This window comes from Topomyia yanbarensis, chromosome 1, assembly GCF_030247195.1.
Source record: "Topomyia yanbarensis strain Yona2022 chromosome 1, ASM3024719v1, whole genome shotgun sequence".
NCBI classification, from domain to species: Eukaryota; Metazoa; Arthropoda; class Insecta; order Diptera; family Culicidae; genus Topomyia; species Topomyia yanbarensis.
Genome location: NC_080670.1, coordinates 197714443 through 197741686, shown reverse-complemented (window position 1 = coordinate 197741686; position 27244 = coordinate 197714443). Strand labels below are relative to the sequence as shown.

The 27244-nt window shown below is 40.8% G+C and overlaps 1 protein-coding gene across 2 annotated transcripts in view; it reads left to right on the top strand.

Annotated features, from left to right (window-relative positions):
• Window positions 1–27244, top strand: part of LOC131687088 (serine/threonine-protein kinase 32A) — a 279046-nt gene that overhangs the window by 238384 nt on the left and 13418 nt on the right. For both annotated transcript variants that reach the window (XM_058971135.1, XM_058971130.1), the window contains exons 8-9: window positions 9453–9578; window positions 26674–26855. In XM_058971135.1, the coding sequence (XP_058827118.1) occupies window positions 9453–9578; window positions 26674–26855 (308 nt within the window). The remainder of the gene's footprint in view (window positions 1–9452; window positions 9579–26673; window positions 26856–27244) is intronic.

Sequence of the window (27244 nt, the reverse complement as noted above, 5' to 3'; positions counted from 1 at the left end):
CACGTCAGCCGACCGTGTGAGGGAGAGAGGTTGCGGACTACAGCGCTTTGACATAAATTGAATTTATGGATGTGTGTGCCTGTGCTTAGCGAACGTGTCGGTGAATATTTTCGGTGACAACTGAAAATATTGAAAGTAAACAGCTGAGTTTACAGTCAGTTGAATTAAAATGCCAGAGTATGGCAATGCTTCCATTGGCTTTTCGTTGTTTGCAGAACGGATGGAGAAGCGTTAAATCTAGTAACAAATAGTGCTAAAAGTCAGGTCTCTTCAGTATCTAAAATATAAAAAAAAAAAACTAGAATCAAGGTTAGTTTCGAGAACATTTTATTGTGATCATTCGATTAGCTAGAGATTACTGATTAGGGAAAGTTATGAAAATTTAGAGCCATAGTACTCAAGTGAGAGCAAGGATGTGAAATATACAGATCGGAAAACTAGACGTGGCAGGGTCATTAGAAACAGGCTTAAATCTTACGGGCTAATCTTTTATCTTCTGCTGGCAGGAGTTGAGCTTATGCAGTACAATTACCAAGTCTACCCACATGTCTCCTGGTAAAGACAGACCGGTCCCTCTTAACCGTGAGAACCGACAAACGAAAAGTGATCTTCTAATCGGGATAGATTTTTCTTCTGAACGACGAAACTCGTTAGCCAATACCAAGTCCAAGTCATTTTTGCGGCCATCTTTCACTGTGTAAAATGAGCTTTGTTATCCTTTGTGTCGTTTACTGCTTTGGACTAAACTACTGCTTATGACGAACGAAATGACGCATTTGTGTGGCATACATTATCGGACAACGAGCGAACGAGCTAACATCTGACGGATTAGTTAGTGACAAAATTGTGATCCTCCAGTGCATTTTCATCCGATTAAGTTGGCAAATCGTAAGACTTTCTATTCATTTATTCTATTCTTTTTATCTACGAGTTGTACAACTGTGTGCAATTTCGATTATCTGTCGCAGTCAAGCACTGCCCCTGATGAGACACAAGTGCGCGCGACAGCAGACGAAACATAATTTGCGAAACAAGGGTTGTTTTTGTAATGTCACAAAATGCTTGTTTGGAAACAAGCTATGGATATGGATAAAGACAATGCCATGAGGAATGGTAATGGTACGTTATCCAATGCCGCCTCACTGTTCGTCGATTTCGGTTCTGTTGACACTGTTCTGCAATTATGTTTCACTAGCCAATTGGTAAAATTGTTTTACTAACTAGCAACAAAAAAAAACTTTATTAAGACTGCGTTAAAAGACATTCTAACTCACAGTGCGTACGTTAAGAAAAAAATTTCGACAAATAAATTACCGTGCGCCCGCTCGTGGCAGTAGCTATAAGAAAACGCATGGATTTTCTAGGCAGCCAGTCGATTTTGAACTTTTCTCTATTGAATTTTGGCATTTGTTTCTTGACTATTAGTTTTTGGCATTTGAAATTCAGATTTTATTTCTTTTTGCCTTTCTCATATAGAAAGGTTATGTGCAATAGAGTGACAGGAAAAAAAGACCTTCATCGGTCCACCCCCGAGTCGATTCCTAGTCCCACAAGGAGTGCTTGTTTCGAATTTAAAGCGAATCGGACAAGTCTAGCTAAACCAACGTGCCTGAAGTTTGTATGAGATTTTTCGACAATTTACATGGAGAAAATACACTATCTCGCCTGTTTGCCGCTAGGTGGCACTGTATGCATCGTATTATCACTGTAAGTGAAAATAAGAAAGATAATTTAATTGTCTACAACTTTGTCGAAGACTGCTAGTCAATTCGGCTTTGTTAAAAGAAGTTATTAAACTTTTAACGAAGTGATATCTGAGTCAGTTTTCTAAAGGGCGAACACGAAATTATTGCGACACCGAAAATGTCATGCCAATTTTCTTATAATGTTTAAAATCAAACCAAAATTTTAAGGTAGTTTTATACATATATTTACTTCAAAAATCAAAAGAAAAGTTAATCGATGGAGCCTTGAGTGTAAAATTGAACGCATTTTCGCTTGATGTCCTCCATCAAAGTCTTTACAGTGTCATCCGGTACCAGTTTCTCAGTTTTTTCCCCATTTTCTTAACATGTCCTTCTCGCCTTTGACTGTCTTCTTGCTCTTCCGAAGTTCCCGCTTCATCATTGCCCAGTACTGCTCCACCGGGCGCAGCTCCGGACAGTTTGGCGGATTCATGTCCTTTGGAACAAAATGGACAGAATTGGCCTCATACCACTCCAGGACACTTTTAGAATAGTGACATAATGCCAAAAATAGCGGAGCTTCGTCGTGCTGCTGCATGAACGGCAAAAGGCGCTTCTCGAGGTACTCAGACTTGTAGATCTCGCCATTTACTGTGTCCTTTGTCACGAAAGGCTCACTCCTTAGTCCGCAAGAGCAGATGGCCTGCCAAATGAGATATTTAGAGGCGAACTTCGACATTTTTTTCTTCCTAAATTTGTCGTCCACATAGAACTTGCTCTTGCCGGTGAAAAACTCCAACCCCGGAATTTGCTTAAAATCGGTTTTCGTCGTCCATCACACAGCAGCCATATTTTGTCAGCATCTTCTCGTAGAGCTTCCGTGCCCGAGTTTTAGCCGTCGATTGTTGCCGCTCATCGCGTTTTGGGAAGTTCTGTACCTGTATGTATGTAGTCCAGCTCTCTTCTTTGCATTCTGGACGTAGCTCTGCGACATGCCGATCTTTTTAGCCAAATCACGGCTTGAGACGTTGGGATTTGCTTTAATCATCCGCTTCACCTTTCCCTCCGTCTTTTTGTTCTCCGGTCCCGGTTTTCTTCCAGCTCCTTCGCCGTGGTCCAACGTCAATCGCTCCTGGAACCGCTTCAACACTCTGGAGACGGTTGAATGGTGAATGTTCAACATTTTTCCCAACCGCCGGTGCAATAGGTCAGGAAATTCCAGGTATTTGGAAAGAATTTGTTCTCTCGACTCGCGTTGGTTCACCTCCATTTTCGTTGAATCGAAAAACACGACTTCGAGTTTGACAGTATGTAAACAATACACATCAATGAGAAAGTGTGCAAAATTTGGTTGATTTTTACCCAATGGTAAAAAAGTTATGCCCTGTTGAATGTGTCGCAATATCATGTTCGCCCTTTAACGACACTCGGAAAATGATAAAATGAAGATGAGAAAAATCTTATTTTAGCCCAAAAAAATATTAAATGATCAAAGAAGTCCATAAAATCAAAACGAAAATTCTGAAATCAAAAATCAACAAACAAAGGATCGAGAAAAATCTGCAAAGTTAAAAATCAAACAAATAAAACAAATAACAAAAACAGAAATATCCATAAAATTAAAAAAATTGAATATAAGCAGAAATTATGGAACAACGAAAATTAAAATAATAAAATGAGCAATAAATAAAAAGAAAACAAATCCAACATATTAATGAATTGAAAAGTGATATAGACGCAGTCAGTATAAAAATGGCACAAAAACAATGAAAACAACAACATTATTAAAATAAAAAAAAATCAAAGAAAATTTGAAGAAAAAAATGAAGAAGTTCTAATTTTAGAAAATTCAAAGTCTCAAACAAAACCAAGAACGAGTTAAAAAAAATTTAACAAAAGAATACCGAAACCGTAGAAAAACAATAAAAAACCAAAAATAAAAACTCAGATACATATATGAATTGAAAAAAAAATCGAAACTGAAGAAAAATAAGAAATAAATAGATATAAATAAAAAGAAATCTAAGAAATAAATTAACAAAGAAAATTGATTTGAATTGATAGGAAATGAGAGCTCAAAAATAAAACAAAAATCTATAGAATGAAAAAAGCTTATTGAAATTCAAAATACGTTTAGTAAAAGATAATCTTATAAATCACCAAAATAGCACAAGCAAAACTCAAAAATTCAAATTCTCGTTTCTTTGCTACGCACCTCAAGTACCGCTGTTCTCTTTCCGATACTAAGAATTGTTTAGATCGAAATGACCTATGGTGGTAGTGATAAAATTTCTTCATTGCACTGCCATAGTCAAGCAAACTGATGTTCTTTCTATTCAGTTCCACCATGTACATACTGATAGAATTCAAAAATAACAGCGAATGGTAACGAGTAATTTATTTCCGTCAACAACATTCGCCACTATGTTGAGTATGACAATGCTAAGATCAAGATCCCCGTGTATTATGAAGATAACGCAATCGAGCTGCGACTACATGATCTGTTCCTGCATACACCATTCGCCAGTTCTTGTCGCAATACGTAGACGTTCTTTCCGTGCATTGACTAAAATGTTCTGGTGCTTAGAATCTCTCTAAAGCACCCTATCCCTTCCTTCGTGATTCTGCGACCTGGCTCGACCTGTGCTCAAACCACGCTGTGTACTTATGACAATCAGTCTCTCACTAGTCAGTGCTACAAAAAAAACTGCAACCCTGTACTGGATTACTAAAGAAAAAAGCAACACCTACAACAACTAAAACAAATACAGTGGTCTCATTATTTTTAATTAATTTACAAGCAACTACATGTTGAACCATCAACGAGTGCTAAATTATCTACAACTCCAGTACAGCTGAAACAACAAACAGCACCGTCAATAACACAACTAGAAACGAGTGAAATGGTTTCACAACCGTAATCCGCAAACCGAAGGAACAAACTAAAGAAATCAGCAACCACCAACACACACAGCAGAAGCGATAACAGTATTGACAAAAGAAAATGCTTCTCGGTGGCGAGAAAGAATCTCCGCACTTACCAGTATATTGCACGCGAAGAATTTATAATGAGAAAACCACTGGGAATGCGGACGAAAAAAGTTTCTCTAAATGTCATTCTCGTGCTAGTAATTCCACCTCTCCATCTTGAGACACAATTCGTTTGATGTACTCCGGTTACACGTACATCATCCTATCATCCACCACGTACGGAATATAGGTTCTAATGCCAAATTTTATTAGACGACGTGTTGTATGTCATTCTTTGAAAGGAAAGTTTCTGCCTGGGTTAAACTTTCCAACGTAATCGAAACACAATTTTTCACGTGGTGTAGCTGAATGTAGGTTCCGTCCCCGGAAGATTTAGAACCATATTTACAAGTTATTTGACCTCCTGAACTGTGAGTCGAACACGAGTTTTCTTAACCCTTTCATGCCCAACTTTTTTCTAATGCATGTAGGGTTTCAAAACTATTTTTCCTTGAAAAAGGTGAGGTCAAGAAACACGAGAAACTTTTTTTTCATAAAGGTAGGCCATTCCCTCGCAGTGCTAGAAGCTGCTCAATTTTTGCCTTCCAATGCTCACTACAATTCTCCTAGAATATTTGCAATAGTCCAACGGCGTGGAAAACGTAGCCAAAAATAGTCTAAATTGATAAGTTTTATCAGTTTTCACTAATATTGCAGCATAACAAAGTTATATGAAAAATTCTCTTTCAATCGTCAACGTAAATTGTCCCTGGAAGCACTGCTCCATCGAAGTTTAATCAGACTAATTGCAATAACTTCAGTTCTAGAGCTGATCCTTGTAACTGTTAATACTCAAATGAAAGCCAATAGTCACATTTATTAGACTTTTGTGAGCAAATATTGCCTCAATCAAAAGTTATAGCTGCTTAAAAACGTTGTTGTCCACAAACAACATGGGCATGAATGGGTTAAAGTCCTGAGAAGGCAGTTAATAAGATTGATAACATGCTTCACTGATGTCTGTAAAGTAGCGATTTTTTTACTTCTGCTTTGTGCGAGATGAGAAGATAGACTGTAACATAAAATCAGATAACAAAAATAGGGGAAAAAGATTAAATGACCAAAAACTTTTTTTAAAAACATCTAGCGATCAGAAAATTTTGAACATTCGGTTTATCAGAAGAGGAAAATAAAAGCAACGAAACCGTAGAATAACAAAAAAAACTCAAAACAATTAGAAAACGCAAACACACAGAAGATCGAACACATTAATACAAGGAAAAGGTTAAGAATGATGAAGACTATAAAAAAACACAGACCTATCAAATTTAAATAAGATTAGAAAACCAAGCAGATACAGACAAAAAAGTCTAATAAATAAACAGTCAAAGAAAATTAATATACCTAATTAAATATGATAAAAATAAAATAAAAATCAAGGATGAAAGTTTAAAAAATAACACGAAAATCGAAAGTCATCAGAATAAAAAGGATCATTTAAATAAAAAATAAATACAAGCAAATATTCAAAAAAGTTACAAAGATAACAACAAACATTAAAATTGAAAAAAAATCAAGGTGAATCAGAAAAATTAAACGCAGATGAAGAGGAATCGAATAAACAAAGAAAATTAAAATATTCAAAAAATGTGAGAAATCAAAAAATACAATTATTTGTAAAATAAAGCAATATTTCTTTTTTTCAAAATCTAGGCATCAGTAATTTTTTTAAAAATAGGTATGAAAAAATAATATTAAACAGAAACAATAAAAAAATGAAAAAATATAACTATAAATAAAACTGTATAAAGGCAAAAAATCTAAAATATTTAAAAAATAATGTCGGTTGTCACGGTAAAGATAGACAAGTCTACCTTTATCAGGACACATGTTAGTGAACTCGGGTGATTCGTAGTTATTCTGCCTAAGCTCGACCCTCATTAACAGAAGACAAAGATTAAGCCCGTACGATATTAAGCCTGTTCTAATGACCCTGCCACTAGTTTTCCGATCTGTTTACTTCACATCCTTGCTCTCACTTGAGTACTATGGCTCTAAGTTTCATAACTTTCCCTACCCAGTAATCTCTAGCTAATTGAATGTCGTTAAAATGTATAAAAAGAAAATGTGACTAACATAGTCGAAATAAAAAAAGGAAAAATTTAAAAAAAAAAATTGCTTAACAACAGCACAAAACAAAAGAAATCAAGAACATTAATAAACATAAAAACCTAATATAAAATAAAACCACAAACGTTCAAATGCTATAGAGCTAAAAAATATCAGAAAAATCAAACATAATTGAAGAGAAATCTAAAAAATAAAAACGCAAAGGCAACAATACATTCAAAAATCATCCAACTGGAGCTAAATTCTCGGACTGACTCTCTGTCAAAATCACTCGCAACAATTGCAGACGAGGCGGGAAATGCAATCCACTAAAGCACTGCTCGCAGCGGGCCATGATTGGACTGTGATATACTGGAAATACGGTTCAGATATGGAGGCACGGAGACTGCTAAAACATTTAATTAATTACCGTGCTTTACGAGATCGTGGGTGTAAGAGTGCGTGAATTATATACGATTGAATATTTACGTTTGTGACCAGGTTTGTATTATCGCGACGGTCTCGCGCGTTTGTATGTTAACGTGTTCAACCGCGTGGACGTTTGTATGTCGCGTGTATGAGGCAGTTTTATCTGTATAAGTTCTTGTGTATGGCCTTGTGGCCGTTTACCCACGCAACTAGGGACCATTCATAAATTACGTAACGCGAGAATTGCCCAAAATTGACTCCCCCCTCCCCCCATGTAACAAATTGTCACAAATTTAGTTATCCCCCCCTCCCCTATTACGTAACAAATTCCTTGAAAAAAATTTTTTTTCTTCGATGAAAACATGTTACGTAACGATCTAGCTTACTCCCCCTCCCCCCTATGTCACAATATGTAGCAACTTCTCGAACCCCCTCCCCCCTAAAAGCGTTACGTAATTTATGAATGGTCCCCTATGGCTTTTAAATCTTTGCGTGGGCTGTCTTTCCGATGTTTAATTGTGAGTGTACGGTTCAGATGGAGGAATAAAGTGCGCTTCTCCGTCTCACTGGTCTCTTAATATATCGAAATTGGTTGAGTTGCGTATTTTAGGGTGAAACCTGCCGGACGAGCACGATTCATGAGCTCGCAAGAGCGAGTATTTGAAAGTTGGCGTTAGAGACCGCGTTTATAAATTCGTAAATGTGAACACACAAACTGGACAATTTTTCTAAATACGAGATCCTGAACGTAGATATATGTAAGAATGATCGCCTTGATGTTATGTATTTTAATATTTGTAGTATCGCAAAAGACTCGAGCGTTTGTATGTTATTGTGCATGTTCGTTTTCTCGCGTGGGCGTTTGTGTGTCACGTATGCTAGCTTAAGAATATTCCTAAGCTTCATCTACAATATTTAAGAAGTTATGTTGACAGAGCGTACAATCCGAAAAAGATTAAATAAGTCAAAGTTCAATAAGTTATAAAAAGTAATGTTATTATGATAAAACCACTCGCAAAAACAAAATCCGATATAAGTGCCGACACCGGCACGCAAGAAAGAAGCCTGAAAGATACCAGTCATAAAACTAGATGGACGCGATATCAAATGGCAATTATATTTCCGCACAATTTCATTAACACGAACGAAACGTTTAATAATGCTCTTCCCTCACATTAACCGACTGACATCCGCGGATCCGATTTTCGGAGCCTTCATTTGGAACTGATTAAATTACAATTCGCAACAGTAGAACGCAGAATGACGGTGGTGGTGGTGGCCTTGGATGAACATTATAACTAGATTTGCAAGCACCACGCGACCGAGTTGAAATTCCGCAACGCAACACTGGGCGTGAAAGTATAGGTTAGGTTCCACTCGTCGCCTACTATGTAGAGGATTATTATCGTTTCGCTCAAGTGCGAGGAACGGGTTGTTGAAACTTTTGCATGAATAATTCAAAAGTAATTCAGATATTTAGAGGGAAAGAGAAAATAATGAGTTAGCGGTTATTGAATCTTCGATTTCTTTCTGAAATGAGGATTGTTATAGAGAAGCAAAAGTTTGAAATATGTTCTCGAACTATTGGACTAATTTTTCACTTGTTTGTTTCTTTATAAAAAAGGTTAGTCCTCTAAGTTTTTAGAATATATTCACCATAACAGGATCCTGTTCCTGGATCCGGAATTCGAATTGGAATTTTGAATGAATCTTCGAATTAACCTCAGAATAGTTTGACCAGCATATTTTTGGTTTATCACAAGGCGAATTGCATGCATCGGAGTGACAAAAATTGAAGGTTATGTTTGACCTTGTTTTCTTTCATTCCAAATTGTCCTCACCAAACAACGCAACACATTTCCTACAAAAAAAAATAATAACAAGCGACATCACGTTACCCACACATCACCCTACACTACCAAAGGAACCACCACTGTGAAGGTACCGTGTACCGAGCCTTGCCTATCTTTGAGGTGGAACGGATGTTTAAGCGCCCGTAAGATCTCATTTTCTTTCTCATAATTACATTTTAAAATGTTCACCTTCAGCAATTTCAGCGCGCACCTTCTACTTTTAGCAACGAGCAAAAAATATGCAAACCAAGTCTCGACGGTGCTATCATAGAAGGAAGAGGAATTTTCATTTAAAATTTAGTGATTGCCCTAAATACTATGTATCTACTATCTAGCGAGCAGATACTGATGTTGCTTTAATGTTGTTTTTTCTTCTCGTTTTCTTCCCCCCGTGACATGATGGCAGGACACGCACATCTCACCGATTTCAATATCGCCACCCGGCTGCCGCCGGACGGGCTGGCCTGCAGTATGTCCGGGACCAAGCCGTACATGGCGCCGGAGGTTTTCATGTGTGCCTTAGAGGAGATCGGTAAGTGGAAGCATTTGGGTGAGTCTGCGGGGTGATTAGACATTTTAAATGAAGGATTTTTTCGAGTCAAATGTCGACTTTAAGGTATGCTTCGAAGAAGTTTAGAGAAATATACATTTTGAGTTCGTCTCATCAGTATCCGACACTAACTTAGTGATAGGACTAGGCTAGCGCCGAATTGAGGCTAGCTCCAAAAAACGAAGTCAGTCCGGCGATCCCGGAGGAGCCTGGAGTCCGGTTCGCTGACGTTCTGACGACCCTAGCCCCGTGCAACGCCACATACTACTGAATTAAGTCTACTACAACGATGAGCTTGCCGGGCGAGGAAATTTCTCCCTAACCAGATTCGTTGCTTCGCGGCGGCTTTCTAACCGGCCACCTTCAGAACCTCCTCCGCAACTCGGAGCGTCTTGGCACATCTCTTCGACGATATTGTCGACTGTCACGTCGGGCAGATCCCTTCGAGCATCCCCGAACCTAAGGTATTCGAAGACCACATGCTCTCCGGTGTCTCTTGAACATGCATACACTCCGGGTAAAGGGGTTACGAATCATGTCCGACCCGATGTAGGTACTTTCGGAAGCATCCATGCTCGGACACAAACTGCGTCAGATGGAAGTTCACCTCTCTGTGCTTCCTATGAACCTACGCCGACACATTTGGAATGAGTCACTGGACTGGTACTGAACCCCTTCCTCCATGCTAACCCACTCTTGCTGCCGCGCAGCCAACGTGTCCGATCTGATCAGTCTCCTTACATTCGCTGGTAGCATTCCACATTCTCTAACATAGTGATGCAGACGGGGATTATCCCGGCATAGCGCCTCCGACGATATCGCTCTGTACGCGCTGGCGACACGGAAAGCCATTAGACGAAACGTGCTTGTCAACTTCGTTCAGTTCCGCTTTGAGTTCAGCGCTGCATTCCAGGCCGGAACGCCATACTTCAATATTGAGTATGAGACAACCTCCAAGAGACGTCTCTTGTTACAATGTACTTCTCCGATGTTCGCCAGCAAACGACCATCACACACAGGTACTTCAGCGCATGCTTCGATGGAATTGAGTGTCACGAAGCGCTGTTTTTTTCACGATTACTGACCAGCACTACCTCCATCTTGAGGAGGGCCCACTGCAACTTGACATCGACCATCCAGGTTTCCACGTTGCCTAATGGCTCTGCTGTCAACATGTTCAGTTCCTTCAGAGCCTCGCCGGTTATCGGAAGGACGACATCATCTGCAAATCCGATTATCTCGCCTGGACAGTTCCAGTGTTAATACACCGTTGTACATCATATTCCACAGCGTAGGGTTGAGTATGGAGCCTTGAGTTACAACCGCCGTGACCCTAATCGACCTCTGCCCAATGTTCGTCTCGTAGACCAGCACTCGGTTCCGAAAGCAACTTTCCATAACCTTGCACAGGTGTGACGGAACCCGTATTCTGTGCAACGCAACGGCGATATTTAGCCGCCCAGAATTCACTGTTGAACACGTTCTTCAAGTCAATCGCATCCGCCGTAATCCCTTTCCAGAATCTGAACTGGCTCTAAGTTAACAAGTTCTCTCTTTCGCTTAGTTTACTGGGATGTTGAGGATAACCCTTTCCAGATGTTTACCACCAGTATCTAGCAGTCATGTCGACCAATACGATGCTGGATCTCCTGGTGGCTTCCCTGGTTTTGGCAGCAACACCAGCTTCTGGATCTTCTATCTATCCTGGAAGTAGCCTTCGTCCAGGCAGAACTATCCTGAACATTTTTGGAAACGCCAGGATCGCAGTCTTCAGTGCCCCGTTGGGACCGGAACTTTCTTCACTTTCGTCCCTTTTGCCACTGTAAGGACCTCGTCGTTGAAGAATCCATTGTCACCACCATTTCCATCGTCTGCATTAACGTACGATGTAGGCGGTTGGGTCGTGTTTTGGGAAGAGACCCTTCACGATAGTCTCCATTTTGTCAGCGGACACTTCAGCTGACGTTGTTGGACCCTTGATCTGTTGACCAAGACACGGTAAGCGTTGACCCAGGTATTAGTGTCTACTTCTCTGTACAGCTACTTATAGCAGGAGGGGTTGCTCTGCACGGTTTCACGTTTAAAAGATGTCCTGACCACCCGGAATGTCACATTACACTCTTCCCTGACTGCCTCAAATTTTGCTCTCTGAGCGCGCCTTCTAGCTTCTGGGAAGGCAGTACGGAAGGCGCTGAGCTTTTCGTTCCACCTCTACACCGTCAGTTCTTCGGCTCCATTTTTACACACCCGTAATAGGAGCGATGCTGTCTTCACGAAGCGTTTCTACGAAAAGGTCCTTCTCAAAGTTCTTTCTTTTTCTGTGTACTATTCACTAACTTGCCAATTCACGTTATCCTTTAACGACAGACTACAGAATGTTACGTCAATGACGGATTCCCGGCCGTCTTTACGGAATGTGCTAGCGGAACCTTCTTTGAACAGTCTTACATGCAGTTTCGCCAGGGTTATCAACAAGCTATACCCTATTGCGTTGTTCAGACTGCTTCCTCACTCCACGATCCAATCGTAAAACTTTCCTTCAACAACCGGCGTTCAGCCAACTAACGAAACGGTTAGTGCGTCCAGCATTCGGATATGCTGTTCTGGTGGCCACCTTAGGCGAGCATAACAACTACATACGAATACCCCGTGGATCTTAGCGACCACGAAACCTTCGCGTGTGATGTCCACACACGCATGGACAGAAAACCGTCCATCACTTGGGTTGCTACCATCCCTACACTATTCACCATCATCCAGTTACCCTTATCGGTAACACGATACGGTTCTGCAACCTCGCCTTTCGTGTCTGATGTCGACTGCCACAACAATATCGCAATGATTGAGGTTACTCTAGGTTATCTCCATCATTGTTGACCTGCCTTCCCCTTTTCAAGGCCCGGTTGTCGTGTGGTCGTTTTCGTCCTACGGTTTGCCGATTGTGCACCTTGGTTGCTTCGTACAGTCTACCAACTTTATCCTTATTTTCTACAAAATGCAGATCCGTTAGGGGCCTTGCAGCTCCTCGCCTGATGTCCACAGTCCTAACACCTGAATATATACGGAACGACTATTAGCGGGCACATCTACCATACGACTCCACCAACTTGTTGGCAACACCGTGGAGTGTCCCCACTGGACTCCTTAATCCGGATCGTCGAGGGTACATCTAGGTTGCACTGCTTGATCAGTGCACCCGTCAGTTCTTTTTCGGACGTGATCGACCATGACCTCCTGTGATACAGCTCTCTCGATCTCTTTGCTGCCCAAGGATTCAGCAACAAGCTCGCGGTAGGCTGAACTCTTGACGGAAGGATCCTGCTTCAGTTCGAAGATCATTTCGCCTTTCTGAATGCGTCTCGTTTCAATGACGTTTTCTCCAACTTCTTCAGCTCCGGGTCCTCTCTCATTTTCTTGAGAAGAGCCGCATTTATCCTTCGTTCCAACGATCACTACACTGTAGTAGTCCCCTGGAACCGGTATATCGTCTTATCGGACGACCGAGCAGGTGTTGAGTTTCACCAACTTTTGGATAGCTGCCAGTTCCTTTAGTGCCTCCAGAAGCTTCCTCGGAACGACACCAGTCGTCGATAGCACAACAGAAACAATTTCCGGAACATCATCCAAACTCCATATTTCCTTCAAATCTATGACCAGTAGTACATATCTGACAATTGAGTCAATTATTGTGACTGGGCGTCGACCCCTGTCATAGACCAGTAGGCGGTTGTAGTGTACGACTTGGTCCGATAGAACAGCGCGATCCCAGTACAGCTTGAATCTTGGGCATTTTCCAGAGCAGGCACAGCCAGGTACCGATAGTTTGCCACAAGCTCCTCCAAGACCACGTGGTAGCGCCAATTGCTGGGGCAGAATCTTAGCAACGCTATTGTGACGCTCGGTGTAAGTCACGTTGGCAAATACGCGGCTTTCTCTCATACTGTGGTCGATGGTTTCGAATGACACATCCGGCATATATCCTCGATCTCTTGGTGCCAAACAAAGCTCCTGCATTTCTTCGACGGCATTATCCTTTCCTGGATGGCTAACATGTCGGCTTCGATTCGGTTCGATGCAGGCTTGTCGACGTACGGCTACTCCTACTGGTGAGGGTTACCACTGTGTACAGCTTTCTGTTTCCACTCTACATTCTTCTCCTTCACTGTTTGTAGATTGTAGTTCGCTTGTGCTAGATGAGGTGCTCTATAGTTGCGGTCCATGTCGGTTGACACTTTCTACAAAGTACTTTCGCTGTCGCCGCACCTGTGCTACGCAGAGTACCTGAATGTCGACTATTCCTAGTCCCCTTTCATCTCGTGGCAATGTGAATCTCTCCAGCGCTGACTGAGAATGGCGCATTCCTACTTGTCTCAACACCTACCCCAATTTTCTCTCAAGATCTTCCAGGTAAGTCCAGCTCCTTTTGATGACGCCGAAACTGTAGGTCAATACGGGAACAGCAAACGCGTTTCCCGCCTTCACGAAATACTTCAAGACACAGTTCACTCGACTCAAGAACTTTTCTTATGATCTCGATGTCCCGGGGAGCCGCCGGAATCCGAGATACTCACGATTCGCTACAAACCATATCCCGAATCATCTCGCCTTCGTCGATCTTGTAGCCACCAGTGTCGACCAATCGCCGTGATAGTAACTTAGCAGATCGGCATTTCTCTAAGCCAAACTCCATGCCGATGTCACCACTGATTCTAGTTTGATGACTACACCCAATTGAGACAGTGTAGATCTTGAGATCGTCCATGTAGAAGGAATAGGTAACATCTTCCGGTCTGCTTTCTCCATACCTTATCTGATAACCATTCCCGTTTCGATTGAGTGTTTTACTGAGTTCATCGGCCAAACCCAAGCGTACAGAAGGAATCTCCTTGGAATATCCTCATCAAGATACGGAGCTTGCTAGACCGCAACACGTATAGAGCAGAAAATATGTTCTAAAACACCCTGAACTCAGCGAATGGCGTTGGACATCCGACCGTCTAAAACAACTAATCTTGCCGCTGAGCCTGATTCCTCAGCGTGGCCATTTCTCCACGAGGACAATCTGGCCGGTAAACCCTGGATTGCCCAATATACTGAACCGTTCGGATCCTTTGTGTCATTCAGTACCGCAACTCCTTTAAGTCCTTTGGCTCCCATCCCCTACCATTTAGCACCAAATCCTCGTTGAACCATTCAGCTTCCGACTTGTTCGCTAACTACTCGGTCTAGGCCCCGACGGAGGGCCTAGCCTGTACCGACGAAGAATTACCCGGTGAAAGAATTTCTCCCGAAGCCGAGCCAACCAACCAGGTACCGAGATCGGTCCGGTGATTCCTTCCGGAGCAAAGCTTCCGACTCGTTGACGTTTCGAAACCCGGGACTGGAGGTGTCTCGTAACGATCTACTCAATCTAGTCCCAGGCGGTGAATCTAGCTTATACCGACGGAGAGGTCCCCGACGAATGATGTTCTCTCGATACCGATTCTTCTTTTGTTTTCGCTATATTTCTCTAGTGGTTAACCGGTAGGGTGCCGCGGTCGGTTCAGCAATTCCGGATGGAGCGTTGCGTCCGGTTCACTGGTTCCCCGACGATTCATATCCGGTGCTCTGTCGCGGTCTACTCGACTAGTCCCCAGCGGTGGATCTAGCTTACTGCGGCGCAGAGTTTTCAGTCGATGATTGCTTTCCCGAAATCGTCGCTCGTTGTTCATCACACCATTTCCTCCGTAAGGGCCGTCAAGATCTGCGTCACGACAATGTTGACCGCGTTCCACGTGTTTGAGATTCTGCTCCATGTAGTATGTGTTATCAACAGCTTCGCGAATCATCATGTACTAAACTTGTTCGGTGGTTTCCAACGGGGAAAACAGATCGATAGGGTGAGTTAAGTGAAAGCAATTATGTGAAAAAATTCCCTCATAGGCAGAATTCGAACCTGCAACCCTTGGGACTCTGGTCCAATACACCACATGATTATCGCATTGGCGTCATTGGTATACACTCAATTAGACTTGGTCATTTCCCAACAGCCGTGTAATCAGCAAATTTAGAAACTGATATCTCAGTTAAGTGAAATTTGTTAGCTGATTTTCGGTGAAATATTTTTCGAGTATCAGCTATGAAACGTCACTTTTACTGAGATCTCAGGCAAAAAATTGTTTACTGAGATCTCAGCTGTTAAGATTTCGGCAAAAAGCTGAGATTAGGCAGAAAAAATTAAGTGTGTAGTACTCTGCCTGTAAAGCTAAATATCACACACAACCGCAGGTTCGACCCAACACATTTGATCTATTGAATTTCTCCGTTAGATACCAAGGGCCGAGTTTTTATTATCGTCTGGTGACTAATTTTTTGTTCATTACCCATTGTATTTAGGTGGGTAGCAGAGCTACTGAAGACTGTTAATTTCTGGTCCCTTGCCCAGTTAACAGAGGTATGACGGGAACGAACCTGCCGTTCGAATTAAACCAACAATTGATTTGTTTTTTTTTTGTTTGGATTTTGACGAAAATGCCAATACCATATTTAAGACTTTTTGATGGTATCTAGCGGGGAGATTAAATAGATTTAATGTGTTGGGTGGCAAGTGTGTGATCTCGTTTTAGAGGCATGATCATGTTTTATTCTGGGACGTCATCCATCACATCCCAGGGATAGCATACGGGTTCGACCCGAAGTCCCAAGGGTTGCAGATTCGAATCCTTCCTCTAAAGGAATTTTTTCATAAAATTGGCTTCGCTTAACTCACTATTTCAATCTGAATAGCGCTAAAAAACGAGAGAGGACCAATTGCTCATTTCAAGCGGAATCCGAACATTTCGACGCTGAATTCGGCCGAAAAAAAAAATTGATGCTTCGTAAAGTTTCGTCCAGAGGCCAAAAATACTGATAATACGACATTGATAAAAAGACCTACCTCAAAGAGCATTATAAGCAGTTACCGGGACAGATATATTTCACGGATAAGAACATGTTTGCTGTGAATGGCTGTTTCAAGCGGAAGAAATTCGCTTCGAAGTACCTGATTTGGCAGGCCATATGCACTTGTGGCAAACGTAGTGAAACATTCGTGATCTAAGACACCATTTGCAAAACTGAAAACTGAGTGCCTCTAAAAACGGCACTTACTCTTTTTTTAGATATCGCATGACCAAAAACCGTTGTTGTTTCGGCTTGATTTGGCGTCATGGAGTGGTATCTGGTTAATTTGATGGATTTTTTTTTTTTTGAAAAAACATGACTGTCCTGCCCTATTGGGCCATGATGACGCGCGAACTTTGGAAGACCAAAAGAGTAACGAAGGAGGAAGAGAAAAGGGCGACGACGAAGAAGAAAAAAATTGAAAAAAACATACCGGAAATAACTGTAGAAGCTTATGGAGGAGATGGAGGGCGTCAATCGCAAATGTCGAGCATTTTACTCCAACTCATTCTAAAGTAAAACTTTGGTTCCATTTCGATAATTGTTTACCAATAAATCTAGAGTGTCGAAATAATTATCAAAAAGTTCTTTAGAAAAAATACAGAAAAAACAAAGTTTAAACTGGAAAGTTGGCATCACTGGATGCAACTGGCAAATTACTTCGATATATCTTATTGAAGGCTGTGTTAGGAAATTCATGAATTAGGTCTCCTAGTCTTCTGGTAATCTTTTCAACTAAATGCACTTTTAAAATACATTTTTATGTTTTAACAACATTTGATTATCAAGGGACTAGAAGACATGAAGTATTTGAATTTTTACAACCATAGTACTCAAGGAAGATCAAAGATGAGAAGGAAGAAGGATTAGAAAAGCGTGGAATAGTGTCATATGAAATATATCAACAATAATCTAAAAACTAATAGATCGATAACACAATGTTCAAATGGTGTAGTAGATAACATCATCATTTTTTAAATTTCATTTGGACTGGATGTCTTAGTAGGGCTGGAGGAACTATGCGTCAAACCATATTTAGAAGTTAAATATATATTATCAGCAGAATATGCTATTAATGTGGACAGCATTTTGTAAGAATATTTCATTGGAATTTCATTGGAAAAGGATGGTGTCCTGAATAATGAGTCATAGTTTCAGCATTTTAGCAAAATAAACAAACGATAGCTAATCCCGTTTTGTTTAGCCTTTATACAAACACAGCAAGCGGTTCTATTTCGTGTCCATCTGTGTAAAGCTTTAAAGCCACGTGAAGACCGAAAAATCTGTGCTTTTTTCCTTTCTTTGCTACGCAGATCAAAGCATGCTTTACACGCGACAGTAGGGAAAGGAAAGCCAATGTTCAAACATAGGTACCAGCAACTAGGTAAAGCCGATAACTTCAAACAACCAACAAACAACATGTGTGCATGTGCCAAAGCCATACGCAAGCGGATCGATGGTGGGATGGGAGCCCGATGAAAAATGGTGACTGTGTGGTACTAGATCAGTAAATTAGGCATTCTATTTCAAATAAAATATAAGAAATGTATTTTTACATTTCTGGTGCCAAACTATTTCGAGATGAAAACAAAACACTTTGTAATCTTACACAGAAAATTTGGAGAAAAACAAACGACTTCTGGGTTTAGAGGTAATGGAATATCTAATATATGCCAGTGATTTTTATTAAACTCTTACCATCAGAAAGGCAACTAGGCGGCAGGTGAAATATTTAACGACATATGGCGGATAAGACGTAAAAAGTTTTTGACATTTTTCAATTAATTGTTCTTTTACTCGGGATCGTGCCGCTAACCTGAAAAAAAACTTGTTCGTACATATTACACTACCTTTGCCCAAGCATCTGTCAGCTAAAATTCTACTGTTAGCAAGCCATGGCTCCGTTATTTAGCTGACCATTTTTTCATTCAGTTTGTTTATTTCATGCGGACACAACTAACTAGAAAAAATGTTCCATTTTGGCAAGTATTGTCCGATGCGGTACCCGTACTAACCGTTCGCTTACGATGCGATACCCAAACTACGTTACCGTACTCCGACAAAATCCGTCCGGTCAAAAAGTTACCTATTGAATTGTGTAAAAATATGTCGGATTAAACCAGTATGGGTGGGACAAAATGCCAACGCAAGCAAGTGCAACCAAGTTGACTACACCTTCCCCCTTCTATTGTCCCCAAACGGAATGAACGAAACGAACACCGGGATGTCACCATCGATACCGATCCTTGATGCTGCAGCTGTAGTAACCTAATGCCTTCTTCCTGGTGGGATGAAACGAAGCAACGAGAAAACAGAATCAGCTACCGAGCCCTACCAAAGGTAGGGACGCGACGGACTACCATCAGGAGTCCGGTGATTGTGTGCCATAGTCAAATTAACCCAACGAAGACCGTCGATGCCGACCACGCTGGTGTATTGGATTTCACAACCAAAGCCTCGGCGGTCTCGGAAAGGGAAGCATTCGAAACGAGAGACGGGAAAGGGTTAATGTTTGTGATTTATGTTTTCGCAGCTGTCGATGGAAGGACATGGGTTTTGCTGATGCAGCAGCCGGCAGTTCCGTAGAACCGGTTCAGTGTCTCTCTTTGTGTGTGTGTGTCTCTCTGTCTCTCTAGGGGAAAGATAAACGAATGTAATGGAATTTGCTTGCCCGGTGAGTAGTGGTCGGAACAATAGACTTGTGCAGGTGAAAATGGTGAGTTGTACGTTCAAGGATTTCAAGCGTAAAGGGAAGTCCTGGCATAGTAGTACCAACTGGGGATTTAAAAGTAGACTGGACTGGTTCGTTTGGCTATGAACTGCATTGTTATGTTGACTCAAAGTGGATGGATGGCATTGAGTCTCACATGGGAATGGGAACAAAGAAATCTTTGTTAACGATTTCGACTGTTGTATCATTGTGTTGTGGTTTGGTATCGTAATCTTCACTTTGTGGCTTTATGTAAGATACTTTTAACGTTTCAATGCAGAGGGCCCGTTTCAAAAATTTTTGCTCTTCTTTTAGCAGTTAATGTTGGCATCATCTACTCAGTAAAATGTAGAACTCAATTTTTTAGCTGAAGATCACTCATTTTATGTACCAAAATTCTTCCAAATTTGCTAAACAGCTCGAAATAACTTCTGCTGTCTATCGAACCACGAACATATCAGCACTTTTCTACGCACATAAAAAAATATGACGATTTATTATCGACTCCGTGTTTCATTTTAAGCTTGCCGCCATTACACTGCACTACAGACGAGTGTAAAGCTTTTTGCAGTCGAGGTCTATTTACTATGGATTTTGTTCTACCTAATCCAACGCTGTTTCGATTGCCGCGTTGGAGTAGATAGAACAAAATCTATAGTGAATATTTTTGTGGCATGTGTCCTGTCGCCTCGTGTGTGTACAACTTAAAAGAAACGGCGGTACGTTTTGTAAAGGTGCAAGATACATACCGCCGTTAGTTTGCTGTTGCCGGGAGAGATGGACAGATATGTCGTACGCGAAATATTGTAAATTTCGGTACTTTATTTATTAGCGAGAAAAAAATTCTACTGTCTATCGAACCACCAAATTCCACATTTCATCGGATGAAAAGCACCAACACCAACTGTTCAATTGAAATAGATAGAAATTTGGTGTTTTCTTCGAAGATTCAGAATTGGCATTTTGAAGTAATTCTTCGGAACTCATCAATGTTCTATTGCTCTTATTTGAGCAGTTAGTCTTGACGTTCTCTACTCAGTTAAAAGTGGAACTAAAATTTTCTAGCTGAAAATGACTCATTTTGGTGGATGTTGGATTCTGTGGATTCGGGATTCTGACATTTCTGAATTCTGGCTTTTGGGGATTCCAGATTTGGTAAAATCGAGGTTCAGTGGATTCTAAATTCTAGTCTCTGTAGATTAAGGATTCTATGGATTCTGAATTTCGTTGATTCTAGACTTGGTGGAAACTGGACCCTAAGTATTGTGGACACTTTGGATTCTGGAATCTGCGGATACTGATTTCTGTGGATTCTGGTTTTAGAGGTTTTGAATTTGGTAAAGCCTGAATTCTGAGAATTATGGATTCTGTGGATTCTGAATTCTTGATTTTGTGGACACTGAATTTTGTGGATACTAAATTCTAGTCTGTGGATTCTGTATTTTGTGGATGCTGGGTTTTGTGGATTCTCAATTTTGGGGATTCTGGATATGGTGGAATCTGGTCTCTGTGAATTCTGGATTCTGTGTATTCTGAAATATGTGGATTCTGGTTTCTGTAGATACTGGACTGCATGGCTTCTGGATTCTGCGCATTCAAAAAAATCTGGGAATTCTGGATTATGTGGATTTTTGATTCTGTGAATTCTGTGGATTCTGGACTCTGGGTTCTAAATCTTGATATTGGGGATTCTAGATTTGTTGTAATCTAGACTCTGTGGACTATGGATTTTGTTGATTCTGACTTCTAGATTCTGTGGATTCTGGATTTTGAGGACTCTGGATACGGTGAAGTCTGGACTCTGTGAATTTTGGATTCTGTGGATTCTGAAATCTGTGGATTCTGAATTCTAGATAAGAAGATGCTGGATTTGAGGTTTCTGGGTTTGGTGAAACTGGACTCTGAGGATTTTGAATTGTAGATGCTGGATTTAGTGGAACCTGTATTTTGTGGATTCTAAATTCTAGTCTCTTTGGATTCTAGAATTCTGGATTTGGTGTAGTCTCGACTCCGCGGATTCTTAAATATGTTGATTCTGGATTATGTGGATGCAGAATTGTAGATATTGGAAATTCTGAATCCTGTGGATTTTGACTCTAGATTTTGTGGATTCCTGATTTTGTGGTTCCTGAATTCTAGTCTCCGTGGATGCTGGTTTCTGTTGATTCTGGACTCCATGGTTTTTGGATTCTGTGGATTCTAAGATATCTGTGAATTGTAAATTCTGCGGATGCTTGATTCTTTGAATTCTGGATTCCGCGGATTTTGAAATCTGTGGTTTCTGGACTCTTTGGAAGCTGAATTCTGGATTTTGGGGATTCCGGATTGAAGTCTAGTCTCTGTGGATTCTAGACTATGGATTCCGAATTCTGTGGATTCTGGATTTAATGGAAATTTTGCCCTGAGAATTTTGGATACTGTGGATTCTGAAATCTGCGGTTTCTGAATCCTGGATTTTCAGAATTCTGGATTTGATGCAATTTAGACTTTGTAAAGACTGGATTCTGTGGATTCTGACTTCTAGGTTCTGAGGTTCCTGGATTTTGTGGATTCTGGATTCTAGTCTCTATAGATTCTGAATTCTATGGATTCTGTATCTTGTGGACTCTTGAAATGGAGGTAACTGGATCCCGTGAATTTTGGATTATGGATTCGGAAATTATCGCTGTTCTAGTTTCTGTGGATTCTGAATGCTGGATTTTGAAGATTGTTGATTTGGTGAAATACAGATTCTTAGTTCTAGATTTTGTGGATGCTGGATTTTGTACATTCTGGATGTTGCGGAACCTGGATTTTGTGAATCGTGAATTCTAGTCACTGTGGATTAAGGATTCTTCGGATTCTGAATTTTGTGGATTATGGACTTGATGGAAACTGGACTCTAAGAATTTTGGATACTGTGGATTCTGATTTCTGCGGATTCTGGTTTTTGAGGATTTGAATTTGGTAAAGTCTGGACTATGTGAATTATGGATTCTGTGGATTCTGAATTCTAGATTCTGTGGACACTGGATTTTGTGGATACTGAATTCCAGTCTGTGGATTCTGTATTTTGTGGAAGGTGGGTTTTGTGGAATCTCAATTTTGGAGATTCTGGATATAGTGAAATCTGGACTCTGTGTATTCTGAAATATGTGGATACTGGACTCCATGGCTTCTGGATTCTGCGTATTTAAATTTTTTTTTGAAATTCTTGATTCTGTGGATTTTGATTCTGTGAGTTGTGGATTCTGGACTCTCTGGATTATAAATCTTGATATTGGGGATTCTGGATTTGTTGTAATCTAGACTCGGTGGACTCTGGATTTTGATTCCGACTTCTAGATTTTGTGGAGTCTGGACTCTGTGAATTTTGGATTCTGTGGATTCTGAAATCTGTGGATTCTGAATTCTGGCTTTGAAGATTCTGGATTTGAGGTTTCTGGGTTTGGTGAACAGCGAGTAACGGCGCTTTAGCCTAGGCTTATTAGCCAGGGCAAGGTGCAAATACCTCTGTCCCATCCCAAAGGACCGAAGGAATGACATTAACCTTCTTAGCCAAGTCACTCCCGATTTTTTATACTCCCTTTAAACTGAAACGGTCGGTACAGTTGTCCTCGTTTCTTCCTCCTTTAGGATTCAAAACAATTCGGTAATTAAATTAATAATTTAATAGCAGTCTTATTTTGAAACATCTTCAAACCCAACTCTGCACAGTAGGCCTGGCCGTTTTAATATATGCGACATATGAAAATATGCATCAAATATTAACGTTGACGAGAAAAACACTACAGACTAACTGTGTTTTCCGGGATGCTTTTCAATACTGGCTGTGTAAGGGTTAGAATAGAATAGACTTGAATGAGGTTTCTGGGTTTGGTGAAACTGGACTCTGTGGATTTTGAATTCAAGATTCTGGATTTTGTGGATCCTGTATTTTGTGAATTCTGAATTCTAGCCTCTGTGTAGTCTAAGGATTCACGATTTTGTGGATTCTGGATTTGGTGTAGTCTCGACTCCGCGGATTTTTAAATATGTTAATTCTGGATTATGTAGATGCAGAATTCTGGAAATTGAATTCTGGATTCTGTGGAGTCTGACTTCTAGATTTTTTGGATTTTGTGGTTTCTGAATTCTAGTCTCTGTGGATGCTGGTTTCTGTGGATTCTAGACTCCATGGTTTCTGGATTTTGTGGATTATAATATATCTGTGAATTCTTAATTCTGCGGACGCTTGGTTCTTTGATTTCTAGATTCTGTGGATTCTGAAATCTGTGGTTTCTGGATTCTGTGGATGCTGAATTCTGGATTTCGGGGATTTCGGATTAGGTGAAATCTGGACTCGTTGTATTCTGATTTCTAGATCCTGGATTTTATGAATCCGGGTTTTTGTGGATTCTGTATTCTAGTCTCTGTGCATTCTAGACTATGGATTCCGAATTCTGTGGATTCTGGATTTAGTGGAAATGGTGCCCTGAGAATTTTGGATACTGTGGATTCTGAGATCTGCGGCTTCTGTGGATTCTGAATTCTGGATTTGGTACAATCAGACTTTGTAAAGACTGGATTCTGTGGATTCTGACTTCTAGATTCTGGGGATCCTGGATTTTGCAGATTCTAGATTCTAGTCTCTGAGGACTCTGAATTCCATGGATTCTGGATCTTGTGGATTCTGGAAATGAAGGTAACTGAATCCCGTGAACTTTGGAAATTATCGCTGTTCTGGTTTCTGTAGATTCTGAATGCTGGATTTTGAAGATTGTCGATTTGGTGAAATACGAGCTCTGTGGATTCTTAGATCTAGATTCTGTGGATGCTGGATTTTGTAGATTCTGGATTTTGTGAATCGTGAATTCTAGTCTCTGTGGATTATGGATTATGAGGATTCTGCATTTTGTGGAATCTGGGCTCTGTGAATTTTGAATTCTGTGGATTTTGAAAACTATGGATTCTGGTTTCTGTGGATCCCGATTTCCTAAATAGTGAATTCTGTAGATTCTGTGGTTTCTGAATTCTAGATTCTATGGATACCGAATTCTAGTCTCTGTGGATTCTGGATTTAGCGGGTTTTGGATATGGTGGAATCGGGACTCCGTGAATTTCGGACTCTGTGGATTCTGAAAACTGTGGATTCTAGTTTTGGTGGATCTTGAAATCCTGAAGGATGAATTCTGTGGATTCTAGATTTTGTGGATTCTGGATTTGATGAAATCTGGTCTTTGTGGATTCTGCATCCTAGATTCTGTGGATTCTGAGTTTTGTTAATCATGCATTTTGTGGATTCTGAATTCTAGTATCTGCGGATTCTGGAATTGGAGGAAACAGGACCCCGTGAATTTTGGATTCGTGGATTCAGAAGTCTGTGGGTCTTATATTCTGTGGATTTAAAATTCTGGATTTTGTGGATTGATTTGGAGAAAGCCGGATACTGAATTATACGAATTCCAAAATTCTAGATTTTGAAAATTCTAGATTTTGTGGATCCTGAATTTTATGAATTCTCAATTCTAGTCTTTGGAATCGGGATTCTATGGATTGTGGATGTGGTGGAATCTGGGTTTTGGATTCTGTGAATTCTGAAATCTGTGAATTCTTCTTTCTGTGCATGCTAAATGCTAGATTTGGGAATTCTGGATTTGGTAAAATATGGACCCTGTGAATACTGAATTCTGTGGACACCTAGATTTTGAAAATTCTAAATTTTGTGGATCCTTGATTTTGTAGAACCCAAATTTTGTGGATTCGGAATTTTAGTCTCTGGATTCTGGATACTTTGAATTCTGGATTTGGTGGAATCTGGACAAATTTGAATTCTCTGGATTTTGAAATTTATGGATTCTAGTTTCTGTGGATTCTGGACTATGGACTGGTTTCTGAATTCCGCGGATTTTAAAAAATTTGTGGATTCCCGTTTCAGCGAATTCTTAATTTTAAGGATTCTGAATGCGGTGGAATCAGGATGTGTTGGATACTGTGTTTGGAATTCTGCAGATTCTGCAATCTGTGAATTCTGCGTTCTGTGGACTCAGAGTTTCATGTATTCTATGGTTTTCGAAACTTGTGGATTCTACTTATTTTGGATTCTGGATTCTAGATTCTGGATTTTGGGGATTTTCTGGGCTCTGGGTTCCGTGAATTCTGGATTCTGTGAATTCCGAATTCTGTAACGAACCGTGCAGCAGAAAACGTAATTAGGCAACCCAATCCCTTCTCGAAGGTCACCAAAATAAAATGATACAAAATTTTCCCGTCCGGTGTCTTGCAAAATCTTTCCACACTTCAGCAGATCCATGTATGATAAACACGAATTGGTAACCACACTGTCGATCTCAACTTTATGAGCGGGCATGTAGACGCGATAATTGAGATTTTGAGACTTGTCTTCAGTAACGATATTTTAACTTGCTTTAGACATCATTCATTTATCATGGTTTGGATAAGATCGGTTCAGCCATTGCTGAGGAACACGAGTGAGAGTTTGTCCGTTACGTACACACACAGACATTGTCCCAAATCGTCGAGCTGAGTCGATTGGTATATAAGACTCGGTCCTCCGGGCTTCGGAAAAAATCTTGAAAGTTTGAGCGAATTCTATACATTTCTTTTCTAAGAAATGTGAAAATATAGATTCTTTCGAATTTGCTCACACAGGGTAGTAAATGAGGATCGTAGATCTTTTCGTTAATCCTCAACGACATAGTCTTTATTATATGCAACGTAGTTTCGAAAATGTGCTATACGATTAAAGTAAGGAATGTATACAAAATATATTTGATGCTTTGTAAGATTGATGGTAGGAAAACCTTACTTCTTAAAGTCATATTCTGCCACCTTATCTCCAGCTTTAGTACCCAGAACCTCTCACACTGTGTCCACACCGTAAATCCAGCTATAATTGAATTACATTTCCAGCCAAGCTTGCGAACCAGACTGTAACCGCTAAGCTCGAATAAATCCGAGTAAATCCTTGTAAACGCTTTGTATTTGCACGGATACACATTCCGCTCTGTACAATGGAACCGCCGCAATCGTATTTTTTTTTTCTTACCAAACACTCGCCTCTGTTCCGCGGTCATATCTCACGCTGACTGACCGCACCTATATACAAAGTTAGCCGTACCACGTTCATTCATTGTAAGCTTACAGCATGCCATGACCGAAAGGACCATCGCTTTGTGTCACCACTTGTGACGTGGTTTTCCGAAATACGGTGGTCCTCAACTATGCTGCTGTGGCTAACAAAAAGTCAAAACCGCAACTATTCGAAGCTGGGGATTGCTTAGTTTGGAATGTTACCGAACAAACGCTGCTACGCTGCGATTGCCATTCCGATGGATCACAGTAATCCATTGCTGTCATAACAGAAGGAAGCCCACCCCCTCGATTTCTGCTTTCAAACCGCAGTTCAGCTCGATTAATGATCCGTAAAACTCAATTTTTCTGTTTCCATGCTATTTTTTTTTGCAGCCGGCTACAGCTACCCGGTGGACTGGTGGTCCCTGGGAATCGTCGCGTACGAGATGCGCTCCGGAAGCCGCCCATTCGTGGTGCATTCCTCAACACCGCTGGTCGAGGTCAAGAACATCCTCAGCACCCAACCGCACTTTCCGCGCCACTGGAGCGACAACTTTATCGATCTGCTCGGCAAGGTAAGGTGAAAACGACGGCATTTCTTCAATTAAAAATCGTATGCCCTCGCGTGTGTGTGCTGCTCCATTTGGCGGAAGAGAAAAAAAAACCCTCCACGGAACGGTTCTGGTTCTGCAGCGCAACGGCACCCTACGAAGCTCGTTATATTTCATCGTAGCAAAATGCAATTATCATCTATTATCTTTAATTTCCGCGTCGCAACAAATGGCAGGCACACGGTGAAGTATGCGCTTGCGGAAGCTTGTAGGAGAAGGCCACCATGGAAGCAATTCACGAAGTGGGAAAATGCCTTCCAGGTGGAAAATAATGATTAAAAACGATTCGTATTTTTCACTCCGTTCCCTATTCAGTAGAAGCCAGAAGCTTTCTTGGTTTTCCAGCATATTTT